This window comes from Phodopus roborovskii, unplaced genomic scaffold (assembly GCF_943737965.1).
Source record: "Phodopus roborovskii unplaced genomic scaffold, PHOROB, whole genome shotgun sequence".
NCBI lineage: Eukaryota > Metazoa > Chordata > Mammalia > Rodentia > Cricetidae > Phodopus > Phodopus roborovskii.
Window position 1 is genome coordinate 489275 of NW_026126482.1, and position 25880 is coordinate 515154.

At 37.7% G+C, this 25880-nt stretch overlaps 1 protein-coding gene across 1 annotated transcript in view; it reads left to right on the forward strand.

Annotated features, from left to right (window-relative positions):
• The window catches only part of LOC127229121 (contactin-associated protein-like 3), a 115146-nt gene that overhangs the window by 86306 nt on the left and 2960 nt on the right, over positions 1–25880 (forward strand). The window contains exons 13-20 of the mRNA XM_051194120.1: positions 2717–2873; positions 7213–7340; positions 11917–12087; positions 12833–13051; positions 14860–15099; positions 17124–17348; positions 19127–19260; positions 20272–20359. Of these exons, the coding sequence (XP_051050077.1) occupies positions 2717–2873; positions 7213–7340; positions 11917–12087; positions 12833–13051; positions 14860–15099; positions 17124–17348; positions 19127–19260; positions 20272–20359 (1362 nt within the window). The remainder of the gene's footprint in view (positions 1–2716; positions 2874–7212; positions 7341–11916; positions 12088–12832; positions 13052–14859; positions 15100–17123; positions 17349–19126; positions 19261–20271; positions 20360–25880) is intronic.

Sequence of the window (25880 nt, forward strand, 5' to 3'; positions counted from 1 at the left end):
TATTTACCGCAATAGTTCAGCTTAATGGTGTTGTCGTAGTCCCGGTGGAATTGTCCTTGTGGGTTTCCTTTTGTTATTGTTGTTTTGTTTTGCTTCTCAAGACATGGTTTCTCTGTGTTAACAGTCCTGGCTGTCTTGAAATTCATTTTGTAGATCAGGCTGTCTGAAATTACTGAGATTTGCCTGCGTCTGCCTCCCAAGTAGTGGTATTCCTGGCTTGAATTCAATGTTTTGTTTTGGTTTTTTTTTTGGAGACTTCAGAGATCACATTAGGTCAGATTTTCTTTTCTTGGTAATTATTTCCTGGTAGTTCTTCTTTCTTCTTTGGATGCTTATTTGTCCAAAGGTATTAAATTCCTCAAGATGTTTGTTATTATTTTCCTGAAAAGACAAAAACAAAATCCTTCCCCAAACCTAACTTTGGGGAGCTTCCTAATCTATTCTTTATCAGTTTTGTTTTATGGGTTCTCTTGAAATTTTTGTTTTATCTGCTAAAGCTCTTCTATCATCCAGAGCAGTAGGGTTTTTTATGTTAGCCATTAGGTTATTTAATTGCTCTGAGAAGGATTTTCCTCCATGAAGACAGGAACTGTCTGAACGGAATTTGGCATATGGGATTTGACTTGCAAGAGGCTCCTCAAGGCATTTCCTGAAGGCAAAGGATTACTGTAAATGTCTTTTGTTGACCTATATATTCTTCTCTCTAATGTCTGCCTTTGCCATGTCTTCTGCATAATCCAGAATGGAGGATGTTCTGTTTGGAGTATATTTATTAAAAGCATTGTTTCCAGAAATCCCCTGTTTACAATCCCTTTAAAGTAACTTTGTCTGCCACAATTAAAACATTTGACATTTCAGCTTTCTTCAAACCTCTGTAAATCACCTCTCCTATTCATGCATCATCATCATGGTCATGAGCATAAATATTAATTGTATCTTGGATCAGATCCTCCAAATGTCCTGACTTAATTAGACTTAAAGGTCTAACTATCCTTTTACTTTTGGGCATTAACATTTTCAAAAGCCATAGATTCGATTATTATTTTTCTAGCTTTCAAATCTGATATCATTCTATTTACTGTTAATGGCAGTCTTTGCAAGAAACCCATGAATGCTTCCTTTAGGTCCTGTATAACTTTTGTAAACAATTCAATTTTCTTTCCTGATTCTCCAATTTTTTCTCAAGCATTCAAAGCTGCTGCACAGCATAAACCCAGGAGATGTTCATCATATTGACATTGCCTTTCTAAAGTAGCATAATCTCCTCCAAGAATTTGATCTTGAGAGACATTCATAGCTATTGCTTTAGCCTTTTGTTTGATAGTCTTAGTTTCTTTTCTGAATCAAGAAGCCCATTGTAATTGTGGTCTGGGCTCTAGGACAGCTTTAATCAAGTTTATCCAATCTATAAGGATAACTCTATTACAAACTGACAACATCTGCTTCACAAATGGTGAATACATGCCATATGAGACTACGTTTCTTTGAATTTCCCTAAATCTAACATTGTCACAGGCTTCCAAGTAGCCCTAATACAACTTCCATCATTTCAGTAATCCTGTAATATTACTGGATATATTAAGGTTGGTTCTCTTTAGGCCTTAGATTCCCTTTTAACCTTAAAATGCATGCTGAGTTTGGTTCACCATTAAATTCCTCTGACAGGATTTGAATATCTCTATTATCTGCTTTAATAAGTTTTTCTAAGGCCTGTACCTTTACACTCACAAGATAGGAGAGGATATTCTATCTTGGACATTTTAGTCTCCAGCACATTTGAACAATTAGTCTCTAGCCACATTGAGGGCAGGATTGCTTCAGCATGAGTAGAGGTAAGTGCTACTGGCTTGGCTGCTGTACCCTATTTTATCACCAGTATCATTTCCTGTTTTAGTACACAGTTCTAGAGAACAAATACTGTGTCTGAATTTGTTGTTTGGTCACACCCAGTGCTGAGAAACAGCCTGAGCACCTGTACCACTGAGAGGATTAACTGACAGAGCACTTGGTTTCTGAGAATAGAATTACCTAAAACATGAAGAAGACCCATCAGTGAAATTTCTTGGCCCTCCAAATAAGTAGTCAGGCCACACAATACGAGAAAAACACATACATATAAAAGCAGATTTTAACTCTTGACAGGGAAAGCATACCTTCCCAAATGCTGAATATATATGAGTGTTAGCAAGAAAAAAAAAAAAAAGATGTGGTAAGATTGAGCCAAGTTTATACAAACTTTCATCTGTCTCAAAGAACAACTTATTTCTTCAACAAAATCATTTGAATTTGTAAATTAGTCTGGATTTTGTTTAGATGGATTGAATTTTTTTTAATGTTCTCTTCTAGTGAATGTACAATCTCATGTAGAGAGAAATTAAGAATTCACTTTGTAATAAAAGAAAAATAAGTGGGAATCAATGAAGCCTGTATGATGAAACATTGGGAGGGGGAGTTCAATAAGCATTTTTAGGAAAACAAGTTCTTGTTGGCATAAAATATAGCAGTTTAATACTCTCTCTCTCACACACACACACACAAACACAAACACGCACGTGCGTGCACACACACACACACAAACACGCACACACGCACGCACACACGCACACACACGCACACCACGCTTGTTAAGCCTGAAGTAAAGAGAACTATGTTGAAATGTGGGTGACTGTGGAGATGGAGCGGCATAGATATCATATTTCTCATATTTGTCTTTCAGATGGAACGCCGCTGAGCTGGTGGGTTGGAAGAACCAATGAAACATACACTTACTGGGGAGGTTCTCTGCCTGATGCTCAAAGGTGTACTTGCGGATTCGATGGGAATTGCATTGATTCTCGATATCACTGCAGCTGTGATGCTGACCGGAATGAATGGTGATTTCCATGTGACTTTCCTGTACACCCAAAAAAAATGTAGCTGCATTCTTTGTGCATAATTATCGTGTAAACTGATAGAAAAAGTAACTTTTGCTCAAGCAAGTTAAAAATATATTTAAATTAAATGCAATCAGACAAGAAAGATTCAGCAGAACATTGAAAGAAAGAATTATCCATATTCTAGTAGTTTTATAAACTACAAGTTCGAGGGTTATCATTAAACTTCTACTACAGAAAATTGTGTCCTTCCTAAATGAATATTTTATTAAAGCAGTCAGCCATGGAAGCATAGCGTTTGGATAACATTACCATCTATGCAATGGTGTTATTTTTATTGAGAGAGGGGACTGGACAACCGAGGAGGGCCCAGGTCTGCTACTGCCCTGGCTAGTCCACTCAGCTCCCTGTTCTAATAGCTAACACTTACATGCTAATAACTACACTTATTTGAAAATAGGCCTGGGACTGTCATAGGAATTTAGAAGGGAAACAGAAAAGGTTACATATTATTTCAGAAAAGATTAAATACAATCATTCTGAAATTTTGCCTCAACCCTTGAAATACATGTTTGCAAATGATGTTGTAAGAAGGTTGCATGTATTTTCTGACTTGAAATATTTACATATACCACATGATATATCTAAAGAGATGTGGAGATGTGGCCCAAGTCTGAACACGAATTTCACTTGTATGCAGCTTATACACATAGCCTGAATGTAATTTTAGGCAGTGTTTCCAGTGCACTTATGCTTTGACTGACTGTCATAGGCTATCAGATGTGAAATTTCCACTTAATGCATCATATCAATAAGTTTCACATTTTAGCATATCACTTGGATGTTCAAATTAGACATGCTTCATAAGTAATATATACTCCAAAAATAATAGAATCAGTAAATAATAATAATAATAATAATAGGATGGAATAGAAGGGAGGAGAAATATCCCTCTTGAAAAAATTTTGAGGGAGTCTCAAAACGTTGTCAAATCCTCATTATTCAGTATAAATCTATAAAATTGAAATATACCTGTATCACTGAGAAGTTGTTAAATGGTATTAATTCTTACCCTCAGATTGGGAGCTTCCCAATCAACTGAAAATTAAAATGCAATCTGTCTGCTCTACAGCAATTAAGCTATCTGTTCTGGGGCAGTTAAATGTCCTGTGGTGACCTGTGACAAGTATTACTTTTTTCTTATTTTACATATAGATTCCAGTTTCCTCTACTCCCATCCTCCCATGCCTCCCATCCCCCCCCCATCCCATCCCCTATCCACTCTCCAGGGAGAGTGAAGCCTTCTATGAGGGACCATCAAAATATGTCAAGTCATTTGAGGTAGGGCCTAGGCCCTCCCCTGTGTCTCTAGGCTAAGGGAGTATCTATCCATGGGAAATGTGCTCCCAAAGTCCGTTCCTGCACTAGGGATACATTCCAGTTCCACTGTCAGAGGTTCCATAGACTCCCCAGGCCTCCTAACTGAGACCCATGTTCAGAGGGTCTGGGTCGATCCTATGCTGGTCTCCCAGCTATCAGTCTGGGGTCCATGAGCTCCCCCTTGTTCAGGTCAGCTGTTTCTGTGGGTTTCTCCAGCCTGATCTTGACCCCTTTGCTCATCACTCCTCCCTGACTGCGACTGGATTCAAGGAGTTTGGCTCAGTGTTTAGCTGTGGTATCTAATTCTGCTTTCCTTAGCTACTAGATGAAGGCTCTATGATGGTATATAAATTAGTTATCAATCTCATTATCAGGGAAAGGCATTTAAAGTAGCCTCTCCACTATTGTTTAGATTATTATTAGTTGGGATCATCCTTGTAGGTCTCTGATCATTTCCCTAGTGCCATATTTCTCTTTAAATCTATAATGGCTCCCTCTATTATGTATCTCTTTTCTTACTCTCCTCTACTCTTCCCCCAACTCAATCTTCCTGCTCCCTCATGTTCTCCTCTCCCCTCCTTTTCTCCCCTTCTCTTAACCCCCCCTACCAGCTCCCAATTTTCTCAGATCTTGTCCCTTTCCCCTTCTGTGGGGGACCATGTATGTCTCTCTTAGGGTCCTCCTTGTTTCCTAGCGTCTCTGGTAGTGTGAACTGTAGGCTGATGATCCTTTGATCTGTGTCTAAAATCCATATATGAGTGAGTACATACCATATTTGTCCTTTTGTGACTGGGTTATCTCACTCAGGATGGTTTCTTCAAGTTCCATTCATTTGCGTGAGAATTTCAAGATCCCATTGTTTTTAATCTACAGAGTAGTACTCCATTGTGTAAATGTACCACATTTTCTTTATCCATTCTTCAGGTGAAGGGCATGTAGGTTGCTTCCAGATTTTACCTATTGCAACTAATGCTGCTATGAACCTGGTTAAACAGATATCTTTGCTGCATGAATGTGCATTTTTTGGGGGTATATGCCAAAGAATGGAATTGCTGAATCTTGTGGTACTTGCAAATCTTATGTAAACTAGCCTTTTGAAATTCAAGTATCTAGATGAATAACTAATAGAAATAAATTTCTCATCCTAGACTATCACCATAAAATGATCATCAGAGGTGTTGAAGCATTTGGGGTTTTTTGTTTGTTTGTTTTGGGGTTTTTTTGGTTGTTTGTTTGTTTTTGATGCCTACCATGTTTGCCATGTTAAGAATTTCTCAGCTTCGTCTACTGGTATTCCAGGCCATGCATGTCAAATTTATCTACCATCAGTTTACTCAAGAACTAAATGGTGATGTTTGGTCATCCATGCTCTATTCTTTACATAGATGTGAATAAAGGAGCCTTAACTAGGTGAAATAGTGAGATGTTAGTCTTAATTAGACATAACCTTTCTTTGCCATTAAATATTTCACACACTCCAGAATATTTACTTCATATTGATTGAGATCTCTTTATATGCATTACAGGCTTCTTCATGAGTGTTTTTAATTGGATGAAAATCTTCAAAAATTTAATTATAATATTAATTTTAGCAAATTTCAAACTATGGTTTCACAAGTCTTTCAGTTTTGCAAATCTGAAAGGATTATGATAGTTGAGAATTCTGAACTTGGGCTGGAAAGATAGCTCAGTGGTCAAGAACAAGTGTTACTTTCACAGAAGACATGAGATTAAGTTCCCATCACCCACATGGTGCTCATAACTACAGTTCCAGGGATCCAACACCCTTGTTTGACTTCCGTGGGCACACACATGGTAATAAACACACAGACAAGTAAAACACTCATATATGTATTTTACCACATTTGTGTCCTTGATGCCTGGCACAGCACATGGTCAATAGAAGGTGAATGCTATCTGTCCACTAAGTGGACTCAGCATGTCCCAGAGCAATTTCATGCACATTAGTCTGTATATTACTCATAATAGGATTGCATTTATTTTGGTTTCTAATCTGTCAGTTTAACTTAACAACATAACAAATTATCAGAGAAAGAAATACAAACTCACCATAAAAAGACTTAAAATTAATGATAAAATAAAATGTACATGGTATTTAAATCATGTGTTAAATTATATATCTGTAATTAACACTCACTAAATATTATTCTTAGACTAATTTTGAAAGAACTGTAATGTGCTTCATTACCTCAAGAACATTATCTCATATATGAAAAATGACACTCATTTCTATTTGCTCTGTTTTTTTCTTCCCTGTCATCAGGAATGACAAATGGGTCAGAAGTTGCTAGCCTACTGCTGTGGCTCAAACCTGCACACTGGCCTACTTATATACAATTCATGAGCAACCTTTTTCCATTGTTACCTTTTAAAGTTATTGAAAGAAGAGAAAAAAATATTTTGAGACACATGAAATTCAATCTTCAGTGTCCACAAGTTATTATCACAGTATAGTCATGTCCAATCCTAACATCTGTGACTTTCACATGAGACATAAAGTTGAGCAGCTATAGACTATTTGGACTGAAAAACTAGTCAGTTATTAAATAACCCTTCACAGGAAACATTTGCTGATTCTTTTTTTTTTTTAAGGTTTATACATTTATTATGTGTAGTGTGCTGCCTGCATGTATACCTACACACCAGAAGAGGGCACAAGATCTCATTACAGATGGTTGTGAGTCACAATGTGGTTACTGGGAATTGAACTCAGGACCTCTGCAAAAGCAGCCAGTGCTCTTAACCTCTGAGCCATCTCTCCATCCCATTTGCCGATTCTTGACCTAGTTTCTCTGTAGTATCTGTGATGTCAAACATATCAAATAGATTTTTAAGTGTTAGCTGCTGTAATCTCAGTTTCAAATTGCAATAAAGAGGTTATAATTATATGTTTGTGTTAATTAGAATGGTTTTAAGGGGCTTTGTTGTTGTTTTTCAGGACCAGTGACACAATAGTCCTTTCCCATAAAGAGCACCTGCCAATCACTAAGATAATGGTGACAGAGACCGGCCAACGGCATTCTGAAGCTGTTTATACGCTGGGACCTCTGCTTTGCCAGGGAGACAGTAAGTATTGACAAGAATATTACTTTTTTATAGTAACATGTTATGATTATTAAGAAGTATACCTTTATCCTTATTCTGGTCACGGAACCAGTGGCAATCTTAGGGCCAGGATAGAAAAGCATTGTGTTAGTCATCTTTCAACTGCCATGACCAAATAATTAAGATAAATAACTTTAAAAGAGAAAATGTTTCTCTCAATTCATGGTTTTGGAACATTTTTTCTGATAGCCCCATTGTTTTGGGGCCTATGGGAAGAGCATTTAGTAAAATAAAACTTCCGAACCAATCTGGACAAGAATCAAACTGAGAGAGGAAGGAGCCCAAAGGGTCCACTCCCAGCAAGACAGCTTCTTTACAGTGACTCCAGCCCGAGTAACACTAAAAGCTGGCAACCAAGCCTTTAACATGAAGGCTGTTGGAAGCATCTAAGTTCTTAAGCATACTAAGCAGAGTTGTGAAAGCAGTGTCATCACTAAAGTCAGTATCAGACTATACCATTGAGTATCCCCCAAATGAAATTGGGGAGTGAAGATGGATGTTTCTGTCCTGCCTGATCCTACAGCTAGTTTGCCCCAAATAAACACACGGATGCTATATTAATTATAAAACTGTTGGCTAATAGCTAGGGCTTCTTATTGACTCTGTCTTAATTATTAACCCAAAACTACTAATCTATATATTTCTACATGGCCTTATCTTAACTGAGAATGCCTGGTGCATCCTATCTTCCTGGTTCCTACATGGCATCTCCTCAAGCTTCTCTCTCCTCTCTCCCTAGCATTCTCCTTGTCTCCTAGCCCCACCTATCTTCCTGCCTCTACTGGCCAATCAATGTTTTATTCATCAACCAATAAGAGAAACATAATTAGAAGGACATCCCCTATCAGAGTAGATTTGTTTTCAGATTTGGGATCAGAACGTTTAAGACATTGGGTTTTGAGGAGATAGCTCAGTAAAGTATTGACTTTGAAAGTATGAAGACATGAGTTCATTTCCCAAAACCCACATAAAAAATCATTATAGCAGCACATAGTGCTAATAGTCTCTATGCTGGGGAGATAACTGGGGTTTGCTGACCAGCTGGCCTAGATTGATTGGCAAATTCTAGGCCAATCTTGTCTCCAAATAATATATGTCACCAAAGGAGTGATGCTAAAAGCTATCCTTTGGCCTCCATATACATGCACTCATGTGTTCATATACATCCTTACTCATCAGTGCAATTGCCAAACACATGAATGTGGGCATATACATATATACATACATAATTTCACACACACACATACACTGTTTGGGGAGCTTTGGAGAATCCTGTGTTTTGGATTTTACATTAGTGATGTGCTACCTATATTAGCTTATGGGGAATGAATTGTCTTTATTTGACCCTATTACTTGGTTGGATGATTTATTGTCCATTTATAGTTTTCTTCCAGAACAACCCTTTAGTGAATTATTTTCTGGGTGTGTGAATGCTTGACAGGGTTCATTTATTGTGCTTATACTCTTAGGACAGCTTGAGAAGTTTAAGACCATTGACTTACACTCTTTTTCCCAAACCTCTGTAATACTACTTCACCATTATATGACAGTGAGTATAAGTGTACATAGAGTACTCTTTCACCTATAGTTTTATTCCAGAGACAAGATTTCCCTTGGCAGTCTATAACGCATTATTATGATAATCCTAGAACTATTTATTCCAAGACTGTAGTGAGGTAGTCCTTCTGTAGCACTGACCACGCCCATTGGGGGGTGGAGAGATGGGCGGAGGTGACCTGAGGAAGGAGGTCTCTTGCTGGCGTGACTCGGACAGGAGAGGATCGGGTTGAATTTCCTGGTGTTCATCTGTCTAGGTTGTAAGTTATTTCTCCCTGAATAAACATCTATTCGGCCTATTTGTTTATCCTGATCCTTATTTACCGCAATATCTGGTGTCAGAAGCGGGATTTACCTGGGTTTTGCCCCCAGGCGGCAGAAGCCGCCCCCCCCCCACCTTCCCCAACGGGCAGGGTTTAACCAGGTGGACTCACCACAGCTTTGGGACAAGATATTGCGGTAAATAAGGATCAGGATAAACAAATAGGCCGAATAGATGTTTATTCAGGGAGAAATAACTTACAACCTAGACAGATGAACACCAGGAAATTCAACCCGATCCTCTCCTGTCCGAGTCACGCCAGCAAGAGAGCGCCTTCCTGGCCCCCTCCGACCTCCTTCCTCAGGTCACCTCCGCCCATCTCTCCACCCCCCAATGGGCGTGGTCAGTGCTACAGAAGGACTACCTCACTACACAAGACTATGAGGTTTTACTCATTGATTTAGTACATGAACCTTTACTAAGCTACATACAAAACTCTTTTTTGGATAAATGTTTTTAAAATGTTTATTATCCACTAGCACTGTGTCACTGGGAAAGGCTAAGACTAGATCTATTTTATTTACTTCTGTATTTCAGTATTTGGAAGATAGTAGAAAGTCCAATATGATTCCTGAGCACTATAGCATGTTCTTGCTGAGTATACTAGATTGTACAGCATATTCACCCCTAATGTCCAGCAGATTCTGTAACTGAGAAGGCACCTGAGTGAGTCAAAACTGAATACAGTATCATGAATACTGACTATGTACCTCCCTGAGAGGAGACTGGCCTGAGAACAGCTTAGTACAAAATATTCTGGGCATTTTCCCAGAGATTCGAATCTGAGATGTACATCCCCTGTGATCACATACATAGATCACATCAACTGTGAGGCTTATTTATTGGACAACCAGGGTTCATATCTGGATGCTCATGTCACTTGCTGTGCTATGAGAATAATGCTCTTTAACTCTATTGGCATCCATGAAGCTGTGATGCTACTGTTGTGAGAATTTCTCCTCCTGGAAAGCTATAAATTTCTCCTTCTTATAAAGTCCCATACAAACCAAAGTTTGGTTCTACTGAAGTTGAGTTCATTGGCTTACTTACAGAGTGTGGGTGACTTTAAATCAACTGCAGTAGAAAGATCTACCCCCAACATAGATAATAAATTGCCCATGACCCCAGAAATAGAGATCCCCCTCAGCTGACCTTCTCCTGCTTACATATTCTAGTACCACCAGAGACCATGAATTCATGTGCAAATAAGGAAGAATTGCATAAGATGGTTGAGAAAAGTGGTTGGAATCTCAGGTGAAAATCTAAATAACTTTCCACATTTTCTTTCTTCTAATGAGAATATCAACACTCTATAAGCCAGTCTGTGATAGACTCTTGCAAGTAGGCACAACATAGCTCAGGCAGATGATAGGTGATTGGTATGGAGGACTGAGCTTGGCAACACACATTAATATTTCAATTTCAAAAACCACAGAATACACCATTTTATGTAGAAAATTTCCTAAGACAACAGTGATTTTTAAATCAAATACTGTGATCATCTTTAAGAAAAATCATTTCAGAATACTTTGAGTATACTTTCTGCCTGTTGTGTTGGATTCTCTGTATCTGGGAACTTATACTGATACCTGTTATCTTTGCCCTCCAAACATTTCCTGCTTTCTTCAGTAGGTTTAAGCTCTTTGTCTCTCTTCTCCACATTAAGTGATAAAATCTAAGCTTTCCCTCAATGTCAGGGAATTGATATCAGCCATGTTAATTATGTTCCTAGATGTTTCCAATTTTTCTATTAAGGCCATCTATTTTGCTTTTCCTTTAGAATTTCTTTTCACTTCTTCTTTGAAAAATACCTTATTCTTGGCTATTTTACTAGCAGATGATTTGTATTGTTCTTATTATGTGAAACTTGGGGATTTTCCTTCTTTAGTATTTTCAGAGCAGCACCTTGAGAGTTGGTGTGCTGTAGACCATTTCTATCCTTCTCTCACCCACTCTACCTGAGATACCTTTCTTTTCCTCCTCCCTCCCCTCCTTTTGTCTCTTCACAAAATGTACAAGAGCTACACACTCTATTCAGGACTCCTAAGTCTCTTTTGAGAGTCAAGACAAACTCTTAACTGTGAGCACCTTTAAAATTCCCAAACAGAATCTTTTCACAAATTATTTTATTTGTGTGTGTGTCTTATTGTTGTGTGTATATCTATGAAGTTTAGGAAGGCATACAAGCATCATGGTACATGTATGAGGTCAGAGGACAACTTTGTAAGATAGGACCTCCATCTTTACATGGGTTCTAGGGTTCAGATCTTGAGGTTTGGGAGATAAGTACCTTTGCCCTTTGAACCATCTCTTTGTAACCATTCACAAGAATATTAATCCTCAAAATAGTCACTGTTTGGATGTTGGTATTATAATGCTATGATATGAAGATACAGAATTCCAATTGTAGGCTGGTTTTTAATGACTAATTTTTTTTTTTGAACGTTCTGTGTTGTTACCTTTTTTTTTTTTTTTTTTTTTTTTTTTTATTACTTTTTCCGGAGCTGAGGACTGAACCCAGGGCCTTGGGCTTGCTAGGCAAGCGCTCTACCACTGAGCTAAGTCCCCAACCCCTTTAATGACTAATATTAACTGTTCTAGCAATAAACATAATTCATGATTAGTTTTTATATTCTTGTTCTTTTATTTTTAAACCAGAGTCGTTTTGGAATTCAGCGTCCTTCAACACTGAGGCTTCATACCTTCATTTCCCAACTTTCCATGGAGAGCTCACCGCTGATGTGTGCTTCCTATTTAAGACTACTGTTTCCTCTGGAGTTTTCATGGAGAATCTAGGAATCACAGACTTCATCAGAATAGAGTTGAGTGGTAAGCTCCTGACTACAGATGAGTTTTGGGGTACTTGCTATTTAGCAATGAAAACTAACAGCAAAATTTCAAAGTAGTAGAATGCTTACCTCATTTGAACTCCAAATTGCATTCATATTGAATATTAAAATTCTTTGATTTTTTTAAAGAAAAAAAAAATCAAACTATGGAGCATAAAACATGTAATCAACCATAAAACATGCAATATATAAAAAAATAAACCAGAATGTTATATATTATTTGATTATAGTTGAATACAGTTAGAAGTTCAAACCAAGCTCATCAAATTACTTACTAAATTATAAAATATTTAACAGGATTTTTTTAATTCACTCTAAGCTCAATTTATGACTGCCAAAATTTTTATTTAGTGTTTTAAAAATTTAATGAAATTTTAGAAAATTTAAAAATAAAACTATGTACACATATAAAACAAATTCTATTTGCTATTCTAGTTATGAGTACATATCTCTATTTAGAACTAAGCCAAATCAAATTAGGATTTAACGATAATGACTAGTAAACTTCAAGAAAAAAATAACATGAAATTATGCTTGGTTTGTTTTGTTTTGCATAGAGATACAAATTTATTTTACATTTCCTCCAACTCAGAGTCCCATTTTCTTTTCTGCATGGACGTCATTGTCTCCATTTGTAATGAACATGTAATCGTGTTTTATTTTTAATGTCTAGTATCTCCTCTATGAATTAACTTGAACAATATGGATATATACAATATCTCTAGCTCCCACAGAAGTGACCTTTTCTTTTGATGTTGGGAATGGACCCTGTGAAGTTACTGTACAGTCACCCACTCCCTTTAATGACAACCAGTGGCATCATGTAAGGGCAGAAAGGAATGTTAAAGGAGCATCTCTTCAGGTAGATCAGCTCCCTCAGAAGATACAACCCACTCCTACTGATGGGCATGTTCGACTGCAACTCAACAGTCAGCTCTTCATTGGTGAGTGCTAATGTATTATGGTGGAATTGGTGTTAACTGCCAAAATAGAGAAAACCATAACTGTGAACATGATTTTATGCCATTGATCGATCAATTGATTGATGTGAGATTGTGTGTGTGTGTGTGTGTGTGTGTGTGTGTGTGTGTGTGTGTGTTCTTCAGTTTCTCTGTACTTCATTTTTTAAAGCATGGTATCTCACTGAACCTGAACCTCACAAATTTGTCAATGCCTGCTGGAAAATGGGTTCCAGGGAACTGTCTGTCTCCACTCCCTAGTGTTAGGATTATTGATACATGCTGTCACACTTAGGTTTTTTTTTTTTTAATGTGGATGCTAGGATTCGAAATTCATGTCCTAATGCTTGTGGAGCAAGCACTTTACCAACTGAGTTATATCCCCAGCCCCAAAGTGCTTCTAATAAAAACTGATAACAACTACTATGATTGGTACTATTTCCTAACAGTGCAATAGGTCATTTGACATCACATTGTGTAAGTATTGTCAGATCCTTATGGATGAGATAATGGATCCTCAGAAATGTATTATTTAGCTCCAAGATGTTTGATGTCCAAGTTAGAGCAGCTCATATACAGATGTTTGGCATAGTAACTGCATTCTATGTTATTGTAGTCATGGAATCAAATGAGATTGTGGAGCATGACTACAATAACATAGAAGTTCCTACCAGGTCCTTCCTACCTCTTTAGGTTAGTACCACCTCCCAGCTGTGCCAAGCTAGAGGCCAAGCATCTCAGGCACAGGCCTTTAAAGAGTCTAGCATAGGGATTGTTGGTCTCATGATCATCCATGAAGTCATTTGATGTTCAGATTGAGGATCCCTGCCATACACCAACTTGTAACACGAGTTCTAATTGGTCATAATAATTGGAACTCATGATACACCAACTATGTCAGAGTCTCTGGTGGGAAGCTCTAGAATCTGCAGCTCAAACAATAATATAACACCATAACATTGTAGTGGGATATTCACTTTGTCTCCTTCTGTGGCACTGACCACGCCCATTGGGGGTGGAGCCATGGGCGGAAGTGACCTGTGGAAGGAGGTCGGAGGGGGCCAGAAAAGGCTGGCGTGACTTGGACAGGAGAGGATCGGGTTGAATTTCCTGGTGTTCATCTGTCTAGGTTGTAAGTTATTTCTCCCTGAATAAACATCTATTCGGCCTATTTGTTTATCCTGATCCTTATTTACCGCGATATAACATCACTTATAATAATGTTTGCCTGGACATTGTGGGAAGCCTTTGACATGATAAACCGTCTGTTTATGCAGTGTTCAGTTTATGTTTAACACTGTATACTTGGAGACAGGTAGATGGAGTAAGGGACAGCTTGGATAAATTAGAACAGTTTCCTCCAGCTTTCCTGGCTTTGCATACCAGTCTCTTCTTGTGCTTTGACAGTTCCCTCAAGTAAAAAATTAACAGAGTATATTACATTATTGTGAATAATTTGAAAGGTTACATGTAACCATTCTAATATGTATCACTGTTCATAAATGTACAATGATGTTTATTTGGTTTATATTTTATGAGGCTAAAGAATATTTTATAATGAATGTTCACCAATGTCAATATTTTTATAAGCTGAATGTTTCATTCAGTGTTATATAAGTTTTCCTAATATGTGGTGAAATTGTATATTTTCACCATTTTCTATGCAAACAATGCCTCTGACAAATATCAACTTTTTTCTTGCCTCTTTCTATAAGACCTGAGTTTGACATGGACAGAAAATCCTAAATAAAATACCAAGGAACACATTTGTATTTGCAGTGTTTCCCTTATAGGGGGGACTGCCAGCCGGCAGAGGGGCTTCCTGGGCTGTATCCGGTCTCTGCAGCTGAATGGAATGGTGTTGGACCTGGAGGGAAGAGCCGCAATGACACCAGGAGTAGAGCCAGGATGCTTGGGTCACTGCAGCAGCTATGGACACCTGTGTCGCAATGGTGGGAAATGTCAAGAGAGACACAGAGGGATTGCTTGTGACTGTGCCTTCTCTGCCTATGATGGGCCACTGTGCTCACATGGTAAGTATGTCAGGAAATGAATCATGGAGATGTGGAACTCTTCTAGTACTGGGCCTTATAAAGAAAGCAAAGATGATGCAGGTTTGCCTTCGAGTATCATTAAATTCTCTCTCAAATTTGGAAGGTTTGTGAATATCTTTGTGGAGCTAAAGCTGTTCCATAGAGCAGCTTTCCCTGGGTCCCTTATTTGGAAGACCTTAGTTCTACTAACTGAGCCATATACCTATGTTAAATATTCATTTTAACATTTTTATCTTGTTATATTTTGTTTATCTATTTTGTGGTGGTATGTTTGAACCCAGGGTTTTCTGCATGCTAGCCATGTACTCTACCACTTAGCTATAGTCCAAGACCTTAAATTTCCTGGTCTAGACTATGATGTGCAGTTTATGGAAATAGGAAGAATGAAGTAGTATTGCAAGGTAAAGGTCATCTCTCAATATCTTCATTTTATTATTATGTGTATATGTGTGCATATGTGTGTGCACATTATTTATTATACATATTTACTATTATGTGTGTATATGTGGGTATTTCTGTACTAAATATATTTTGAAAGTAATTTAACACAAAATTAAAGTGTCAACTTGTGATAGTTTGAATGAAAAATATCCAATTGGTTCACAGTTGGTAATGCTGTTTAGGACACGGAGCTTTGGGAAAGTGTTGGGAAAGTATATCATTCAATGTGGGCTTTGAGAACTTATACCCCAGCCCAGTTCCAGTTTTCTCTCTCTTTCCTAAGTGTGAAATTAAGAGGTGATCTCTCAGTTTCCTGGTCCTATCACCATGCCTTCCTGGCCATTTAGCGCTCTGTAACCATGAACCAAAATAAATTCTTTAGGCTGCCTTCACAGCAGCCTTTTTATCACAGCAACAAAACACAAGCTAACACACAACCTTTATAAAATATTTTAGGAGACCCTGAGGATCACTTTGTCTTTTCTCTCAGCACAAATACAAAGACCATCTTATATAAAATTTTGTTTTCTAGTTAAACTAACAGTAAATTTGAGAAATATCCTTGGCATAGAAAAAAATTCTAGGGCTTACCTTACATTAAAATGATGGGCTAAAAGTTTACTTCCATATGGCCTGATAAAGAAGAGTCCAAAAAAAGAAAGCTCCATTCCAAAGACAAAAAAGAGAGGAATTATTTCAGAAATTCATAAAGGTGGCAACGAGACAATTGAAATGTGAAGACAAGAAATGTGACACTCTGTAAAGAAGCAAGCCTATCCAAAGGTTAGCTGGGCAGCCTGGAGCAAAAAGACTCTGGCATTCCTGGGAAAGCCCACAGCCCTCCTAGCCTCGAATAGGAGGCTTCTTTTCTGAGGCAGTGATTACTGTGGTGGTGGTCAGCAGTAGAGTAGAATCCCTCTGTAAAGGCAATGGCAGGGAGTCAGCTTGGGAGAGAATATATTCACAACTCAGGGATCTTAAATTCACCCTGCAAATGGGGCAGCCCTGGGAGGCAGTGGTAGAGACCAGGAGGTCTGAACACTAACAAGACAAGAGCATGTGGCAAGGGGATCAGCTCAGGGAATGAGGAGACGACGGAAAAGTGGCCTAACTCCAAGTAGCAAGAGCATCAAGTTATTTAGCATTTATTTATCTTGTTACCAAAATCAAATAGGGACATGTTTTTAAAGTACAATAATTTCCTTGATGAACATCAATGCAAAATTTCCTAATAAAATTCTCAGAAGTCAAACCCAAGAACACATTCAGAATATCATAAACCATGATGATACTGGCTTCATCCTGGGGTTGCTAGGGTGACTCAATGCCTTTAATGCTTATTTCTCCATTCTAGATTCTTGATATATCAAGAATTGTTACTTTTTCAAACTTCACTTTTTTTTAGCATTTAAAAAGTGAGAAAATCAAAACAGGAAAACATTTCATTACATTATCTACCAAGATATTTACAGATTGGTGTCATTCTTTAAATATATTTCACTTGACATTTTTGTTGCTTCCATTGTGTTAACATAAAAAACTACATGTTTTTTTTATTCTAGAGATTTCTGCATATTTTGAAACTGGTTCCTCAGTGACCTACAATTTTCAAGAACATTCCACGCTAACTGAAAACACCAGCTCCCTGGCTTCTTCATTACATGAGGATGTTATACTGTCCAGAGAAACCATCACGCTGAGCTTCCGAACCACACGGACGCCATGCTTATTGCTTTATGTGAGCTCTTTCTCTGAGGAATACCTTTCAGTTATCCTGGCCAACAATGGTGAATATCTTTTGAATGAACTAAAATAAGCAAACAGGCAACAACAACAAAAAAGAAAAGAAAATAATAACAAACATTAATTAGAAAAATAGGATTGTAAGGTCTATTTAAAAAAAAAAAGTTACATGGTTCCCACTTCAGTATTTCAGGGCTATCCACAATGGGTGTCACCCCTTAAGCTACTGCTACCACCTAGGAGTAATTGGGTCTGGTTCCTTTTCTCCAGGAAATCAATCATGGTAAAAGCAAGCAAATACCTTTTAGTGAAAGTGGAAGCAGAACTCAGCAAAGCATGCAAAGACACTCTCACCACAAGTAAGGAAGTCCAGAAATCTAATTTTGTATGACAACGCCAAATTTTATGTGTTTTGGAAGGGGATAAATTCCCTTTGCCCTCAAATTGGATGGTTTGAACTATCACAAGAAATTGAGTAATCCAGAAAAGAGAGTTAATTGGTTCCCACCATATGAGCCCCCCTTGTGGGAGATTTGAAAGTTTCACCGAACAGTACCCTCCACTCACCAAGTCTTTCTGTTTACAAAGGGAAAGAACCAGGAAGTCAGTCATCTTAAATGTTTAAGAGAAAAGTATATTAATCTACCTAATCTTTTTACTGTCTACCTATCAAGTCCCTCACTACCAACTCAAATAAAATTATGGTGCTTTTGTAGTTGTGTAGATTTGGTATAAAATGCTTATTGAAGAGGTCTCTTTAATACCACAGAAAGTTTGTTTTATAGTTCATTATGAAATAAGATTGGATGTTGGACATTATCTTCAGCTTATTCTAGGTTAATTAGAGGGTCATTAATGTAGGTAATACAATAAAACTATATAAAAGCTAATCCCTATAAACAACCTACAACAGCAATAATCCTTTATCTCATTAGTGGTGGAGAAGCAAGTTAGAACAAATTACAGTCCATCTACTAATGGTGATTGGGGCACTCCAAGTTTCTAGCTGGATGATAGCCCAGGGTGTAAGTCTGTTACATCTAAAATATTTAATTTCTATATAAACCAAAGCTTTATGAAGTTGTAGGATATAGACAGGGTGAGCCTATGTAAGATATACATATGTGTCTTTATTATTATTATTATTATTATTATTATTATTATTTTCATTGGTATTTATTTTGCCTGTGTAAGGGTGCTGGGTCCCGTGGAACTGTAGTTACAGACAGCTGTGAGCAGCCATGTAGGTGCTGGGAATTGAACCTGGATCCTCTGCAAGAGCAGTACAAGAGCAGTCAGTGCTCTTGACAGATGAGCCATCTTTCCAGCCCCCATTGTGTCTTCTAACAAAATCCTTTCTCTGTATTTTAATCATTTAAAAGAATTTTAGAAAAATATGGTTGTTAGAGGCATTTTAAATGAAATAAATTTTATTAAAGTAATTATAACAATTGCTGCAGTTAAACGTAAACACAGTATATCACAGACTTCTGTAATTTCCACAAATGTCATAGTCATGATTTAGATTTGAGTTCTGAATTTTCATATATGTGATTTAACCCTTTGTTTAAGGAATCTGGGGAAATTGCTTATATCAGGGCATCTGGCTTTCACTTTAAATAGCATACCTGAACTCACAGTTTGGCCGTAGCATCCCTGAAGTAATCACTACATCAAGAACATGGATTCTTAGGTGCTTTCAAGTCAATGCTAAATACATCCAAATGCATTTAGTGAATAATCCTGACAGTGCTCTAGAATTTGCACCAAGGACTCTCAAAACTGCCATTATAATTCAAAATGTGATTATTTTCCTCTTTAGGAAGTTTGCAGGTGAGGTACAAGCTGGACAGACATCAGAATGCAGATACTTTCGACTTTGACCTTAGAAATTTGGCAGATGGACACTTTCACCAGCTGGTAATTCACAGAGAAGAAGCAGTTGTCTCTGTAGAGGTAACAGTCACAAAGAAGCATAACCACAAGGAGGCTATAAGAATGAATAATTAAAAGTCAAGAAATCAGTAACAAACATCAATAAAAAGCAATCCACTCAACCTTATCCATAAGCAAAGCTTGGAAACCCAAAGGTAGCCAAAATGTGGGAGGCTAAGAAAGGATGTTTACTTTATTGTTTGTTTGCCAATAACTCTTCCAAAGTGATTACACTTTAGCCCCTTGAAATGTCAAACTGCCCTTAGTTGTTTCACTTTATCCAGTAAGGAAATGTATAGTTTGTCATGGTAAATACAGGTAGAATTTGTTCATTACTGTTCCAATGATAACACGTCCTTGTGTAAGAGAACTTATACTGAGGCAATTTAAACACCAGAAACTTTTAAAAACTGGAATAAATGAGGAATGGAAGTAAGCTAATTTTCTCTGCCATGTGAAGGGAAATATATTCTAAGTTTATTCATAAAACTCTGGTTTTTAACAGTATATGCCATGTCTCCTCCAGAGAATGAGTTCTGAAGTTTAAAGCAACTGATTTGTGGCTGAAATGTGGCTTATCACTTAAGGGCACACCCTGCTCTTGGAAAGGACCCAACTTCCATTCTCAGTACTATTGCCAGAAAGTTCATAACTACCTATAACTTTAACTCTGGGGGATCTGAATCCTCTTCTGGCCCCCACAGGCACTGAATTTACTTGCACACACACACCTAAATAAAAATAAAATAAGTCAAAAATAAATCAACCAATTCTCCTTTTGTGATTCTGCCAATTACAAACCCATTATGAAGAAAAGAAGAGTAGGGAATGGGTCAGAGACTGGGAGGGTGCAAGTCCTACAAGATAGCCTCCCACTCAATATCCTCTTTAAAGGGCATTTTTAAAGTTTCCCCGCTTCAAAGTTAATCTCTCTCTCTCTCTCTCTCTCTCTCTCTCTCTCTCTCTCTCTCTCTCTCTCTCTGTTTTCCTCTCTCTCTCTCCCCCCCTCCACCCTGTGGCCATATCTTATAGGTTAACCAGAGTGCAAAGAGACAAGTCATCTTGTCCTCAGGGACTGAATTCAATGCTGTCAAATCACTTATACTGGGAAGGGTTTTAGGTAAGTGGAAGGCACTTTCCCTGGGGAAAAAAATCATAAGTGTCATGTCACAGGCTCTGGAAGCATTCATTATGCTTCAAGAAACTCTTTGTCTTATTTTAATAATTACTTCACAGTGAGTGGCAATCAAGGTACAGTGTGTACTCATGATGAGTGCATGTACAATCATGAGAAACTGCTGTCTGGCAGATGATCAGAGTCATCCCTTGAAAGATCCCCACTTAGCAGTCACAGTTATGCATAACGAGGCTGCTCTTCCTCTGACACTTCCTGAGAAGTGAAAACACCAGAGCAGACAGTTTCAGCATCAACCCCAGGGACTTCCATCAAGTAATAAAAGTACCTGTGAGCTGAAGATAAGGAAAAAATGCTCAGTTTTCCCAGCAAGTAAATACAGAATGGGCTTCACCCAAATCTGCTTGTTCAGATGTCTTATCTTTGATGATTTTTAAACCACATTCATAACTGTCTATTTTATGGGAGGAAGACATAGTAATTGGTTATAGTACTGACAGGGTAACATTTTAAGCCCCAGCTTAGCTTTAAATTTGTTATCTTGGTAGCCAAAGAAAAGAATCTATTTTTTAAAAAACCGATTTTTAACTGAACATGGTGGCACATATCTATAAACCCAGCATTATAACAGCATCCATGTCCAGCTGTTCACAATTGCCCATAGCTCTAGGAGATCCATCATCTTCTTCTGGCTTCCATAATGTCCTGGTTAGTTTTATGTCATCTTGACACAAACTGAAGTTACCTGAGAAGAGGAACCTCAGTAGAAAAGATGCTTCCATCAGATTGCCTATGGGAAAGTCTGTGAGCATTTTCTGGATTCTTAATTGATAAAGAAGGGCCCACCAACTGGAAGCAATAGAAGGAAACAGACTGAGCAAGACTTGAGGAGCAAGCCAGTATACTGTACCCCTCCAGTTCTTGCCTTCAGTTCCTGCCCCAACCTCTATAATGGGTTGTGATGTGGATGCATAAAATGAAATAAATCCTTGCCTCCTTAAGTTGCTTTTGGTCACGGTGTTTTATCAAAGCAATAAACAGCTTAACACAAACAGGAGCAAGTGCATTCACACATACACAAATAATAAAAGTAAAAATTTAGGTTCAAAATCCAGGTGTGCTAGTACATGCATATAATCTCAGAATTTGAAAGTCAGAGGCAGGAGTATTACAAGTTTCAGGCCATCCTACTTGGTTAATGAGTCCCACAACAGAAACAAACAAAACATTTAAACTCAAATTTAGCAAGGAACTATATAACTTGTTGTAAATGACTCCCCTTAAATTATATTCAGCTGTTCTACTTTGTCTATACTTTAAAATAGAAATAGTAATCAAAAGCGCAATAAAGCACTTTATATATTCGACATCTATTTTAGGATGAGTTCTGCTCTAAGCCTTTTGCTACTTCCAAATCACTTAATAATTAAAAGATTATTTTTATACTAAAACTTATAGTTCAAAGAATTTTTGCTCCTTTAATTTACAGTGAGATAGACCAACAAGTTGAATAGAGCACTAATAATATTCCAAAGAAATTTACCCAGAGTGCTCAAGGGTGAATGATCAGCACTGATTCTCACAGGCTCTGGAATTCTTGTCTTATTCATTTGTTGGAAAACATTTGGTGAACAATAATCACACACACTTTGTTAGACACCAAGAAACCTAGCAATAGGAAGGACTCTTTACTCGTTCTCACTAAACTTAAGAATTAATAGGGAGCATGAGTTGATAAGTGAGCAATTATAACAAAATATTTCTCATACTCAATATCATTTTTGTCATGCTTTAGAAAATAGGTCAGAATTAATTGTAATTAACATGTTTTCTCTATAAAGACCATTCAGGTTGATCATCTCAAGATCAGTTCATTTTAAAACCACTTAAATGTAAATTTTACATTCTTTACATAACTTTGAATTTCATGAGATAGGATATTAAATAACGTGAGCATTTAGTAGGATGTAGTGGCACATATCTGTAATTCTGACACAGGAGGATGAAGTAGGAGGATTCTGAGCTTAAAACCAACCTTGGCTATATTAATGAGTTCAAGACAATCTTGGGATACAAGTAAAGACCAGGTCTCAAAAAAAAGTGAAGAACATGAACACTCAAAAATCAATGAAAGATTACTGTCTCTATTTTGTTATTATTGATATTACCATTGTTGTTTCCTTCTTTTTAAAACCACTGTCCTTTTTTGCCTTAATTAATTTTGTGTGTATGGCTGTTGTGCCTGAATGTATGTCTGAGAACCATGTGTCTCTGGTGCCCCTGGGATACCAAAGAGGAGTTGTAGATAGTTGCAAGCCACTGTGTGTGCTGGGAATGGATCCTGAGTCCTCTACAGAGCAGCCAGGCCTCTTAACTGCTAAAGCCATTTCTCCAGCCCCTAAACCACAATCTTTAAAAACACATAAACCAAAACAAAATAGAAAGCACAGAATCTAAAGATGTATCTTTTTGTCTTTTGCCAGAAAAATAATGCAGTAGCTTTTAAATATATAACTACAGGCATGTGAGAATGCCAAACAATGTTGGTCATTAAATGTTTTTGGATCTGGGTGTGATGGTGTACATCTTAATCCCAGCATTTGGTGAGCAGAAAACAAGCAGATCTTCATGAATTCAACACCATCCTGGTATATATAGCAAGTTCCAGGCCAGTCGGAGTCACAGACCCTGTCTCAAAAACAGCAACAACAACAACAAAAAAAAAAATTATGGAAACAATCTTTTGAATTCCGTAAGGAATGTCATTTAAGATTATAGCTTTAACAATTTAAGTTACTCAATGTATGCATTTTATGTCACCTTTCTCTATAAAGCACTCTCTTCATTTAGAAAAGTGTTTGACTTTTAACTTTTACAAGCTACGTCAGCCTGCAATTGATTTGATTTATGAATTCTGGCAATTTTCATATCCTTGCTGAGCCAGAGAGGAGGCCTCTACTATTCATGTCACATGAGCCTCAAGAGCACCAATCATCTGCACCGTTTTCTCTAAGCCCTTTGGGGAAATGACAGAATTGCAGATAAATGAATGCTGGAATGCTGTGCATGGCTGGGTTTGCATTGCTGCTGAATAACATGGAGAGTGGGGAATCCATGGATTTTTTTTCTATAGAAAGAGCAAGGAAGCTTGTTCTTCATCCTAAAAGGAGAGAAGATCTTGCCACTTTTCAAACACAAACTGAAGAAATAACCTGAGTGAAGTGCTGTCCAGTCTTGTGTTTCTTGGTTTATCTGATAAAAACTTGGAGAGACACTCAGACAGTCTGCCCTTCCCATGTTACAGAGTAAATCCACATAAGGAGTCTTTAAAATTCAGTGAGATATGAGATTTTACATTTTTAAAGGCAGATGAATTGTTAAATATATGAGCTAACTCTTCTTTAACTCATCTTAAAATAAGTCAACTAGACTAAATTATTTTTAGCCATTTCCTTAATAGAAAACTGAGACTTTTCCAAAGTAAGTCACTAACTGGGAGTCAGTGAGGATCATTTGTAGTTTGAGATCTTTAAATTCTAAGACCACAAGTAGAGAGAGAGAAGAGTAGAGAGGCCGGGAAGGAGTACTTTTTTTGTTTTAGAGATCATCAACTAAAAAGATGGTAAATGAAAGGTTTGAGCATTGTAACTTTCCATAGTAATTGGGAAATAGAAGCCGTGTTAATGTCTCTACAGTAAGAGTTGTTTTATGAAATATGTGTTGTACTGAGAAATGATTGCTCACAGTGCTGGTTAAAAGCCTGGTCTCCTTCCTCAGTCATCCTGTGATTGATTGCCTGGTATATTCAGGGTAGGCAAAGTACTTCTCCTCCTTTTGATTTGCCTACTTAAAATTTGCCATATTGAGGATATGAGAAAGATCACTCCTGCTTCATTATCTTCAAATTAAATTGTTGTTTAATGTTAACACTCAGATTTATAAGAAATACTCTGCTAAAATTGTATTATTTTTCACTGAAATCTGTGTAAAGTCATCTGGTATCACATCAGCAACAGATGTAACCACACTAAATATGGATGAATTAAATTGCTATAACTGAGTTTTAAAATAGTCAAATGCTCTTGCAATGTTGAAAAGAAGTGGCACACCCAGAAATAACAAGCAGAAGTTAATGCATTCAAGAAATGCCACATAGCTAAGAAGAGAGAAAGTGGGTTAGCCACGAAGGACATTATCTGGTGATTAAATTTACATTTAGAGGCTGGAGAAATGGCTCAGCAGTTGACAGGATGCACTGCTTTTTCAGAGGACCTGAGTTCAGTTACCTGCACCTGTTTCTGGTGCTCGCAAACACCTGTAACTCCAGATCCAGTGCATGTGATGCCCTCTTCTGGCTTCAGTAGGCACTTGCAAGTGCACAAACACACACACACACACACACACACTTTTCAGTCTTTAAAAAGGCATAATTTCTGCCCACCCAAGCAAAAAGGCATGGCTCAGAGCTGTGGCAACATCCACCTCATCTATGAACTACAGGAGTATGTGAAGATGCCAGACCTACAAATCCAAAAACTGCAGGATCTCCATGACACAGGATAGCAATAACATATCCCAGAGGAGTCCCAGTGAGGGCCCATTATCGATAGTTCAGCAGAGCCATAAGCCTTGAGCCAGACCAATGACTCATAGCAGTGTACACTGACAAGTGAAGATGATGGAATATGCTATATGAGTCACTGGACCACACTACAGCTTCCACACCGAACCTATTTTTTTTAAGTGTGTGTGTGTGTGTGTGTGTGTGTGTGTGTGTGTGTGTGTGTGTGTGTGTTTGGGTTTGATTTGGTTTCGTTTTTGGTAGTTCTTTTAAATTGGGGGGTGATGGGATGAGGTTACAAGGGTAAAGGGCAGATGCAACAGGAAAAGGAGATGAGTGGGATCAGGCTACATAATGTGAAATCTACCAAGAATTAACAAAAGGTTTTTAAGACACAATTCATTTAAAATTACAAATGTAATAATCAATATATATCATTCAAAATGGCAGTTAATTATCTGGTCATGGTGGTATGTGCCTTTAAAACTCACATTTGGGAAACAGAGGCAGATGGATCTCTGTGAGTTCAAGACCAACCTGTTACAAGTAAGGTTTTCCAGCCAATCTGTACCCACCATGGCACCAGCCCCAAATAACACAGAGACATTGTATTATATATGATTCTGTTGGCCTGTTACTAGTTTCTTATGGGCTAGCTCTGCCTTAAATATTAACCCATTTTTATTAATCTAAGTACTTCCACGTGGTCTTATCTTACGGGAGAGAGGGGGCTGGCGGTTCTGCTCTCTCCAATCTCTCCATGTTGACTCCTCCTTACTATTTCCTCAAATACTCCTTGTCTCCTAGTCCCGCCTATCTTGCTTTCCTATTGGCCAACAATGCTTTATTCATTAACCAGTATGAGAGACATATTTACAGAATGACATCTCCCATCATATCCTCTTTTCTGTCTAAAATAAAACGAAGGGTTTTAACCTTAACATA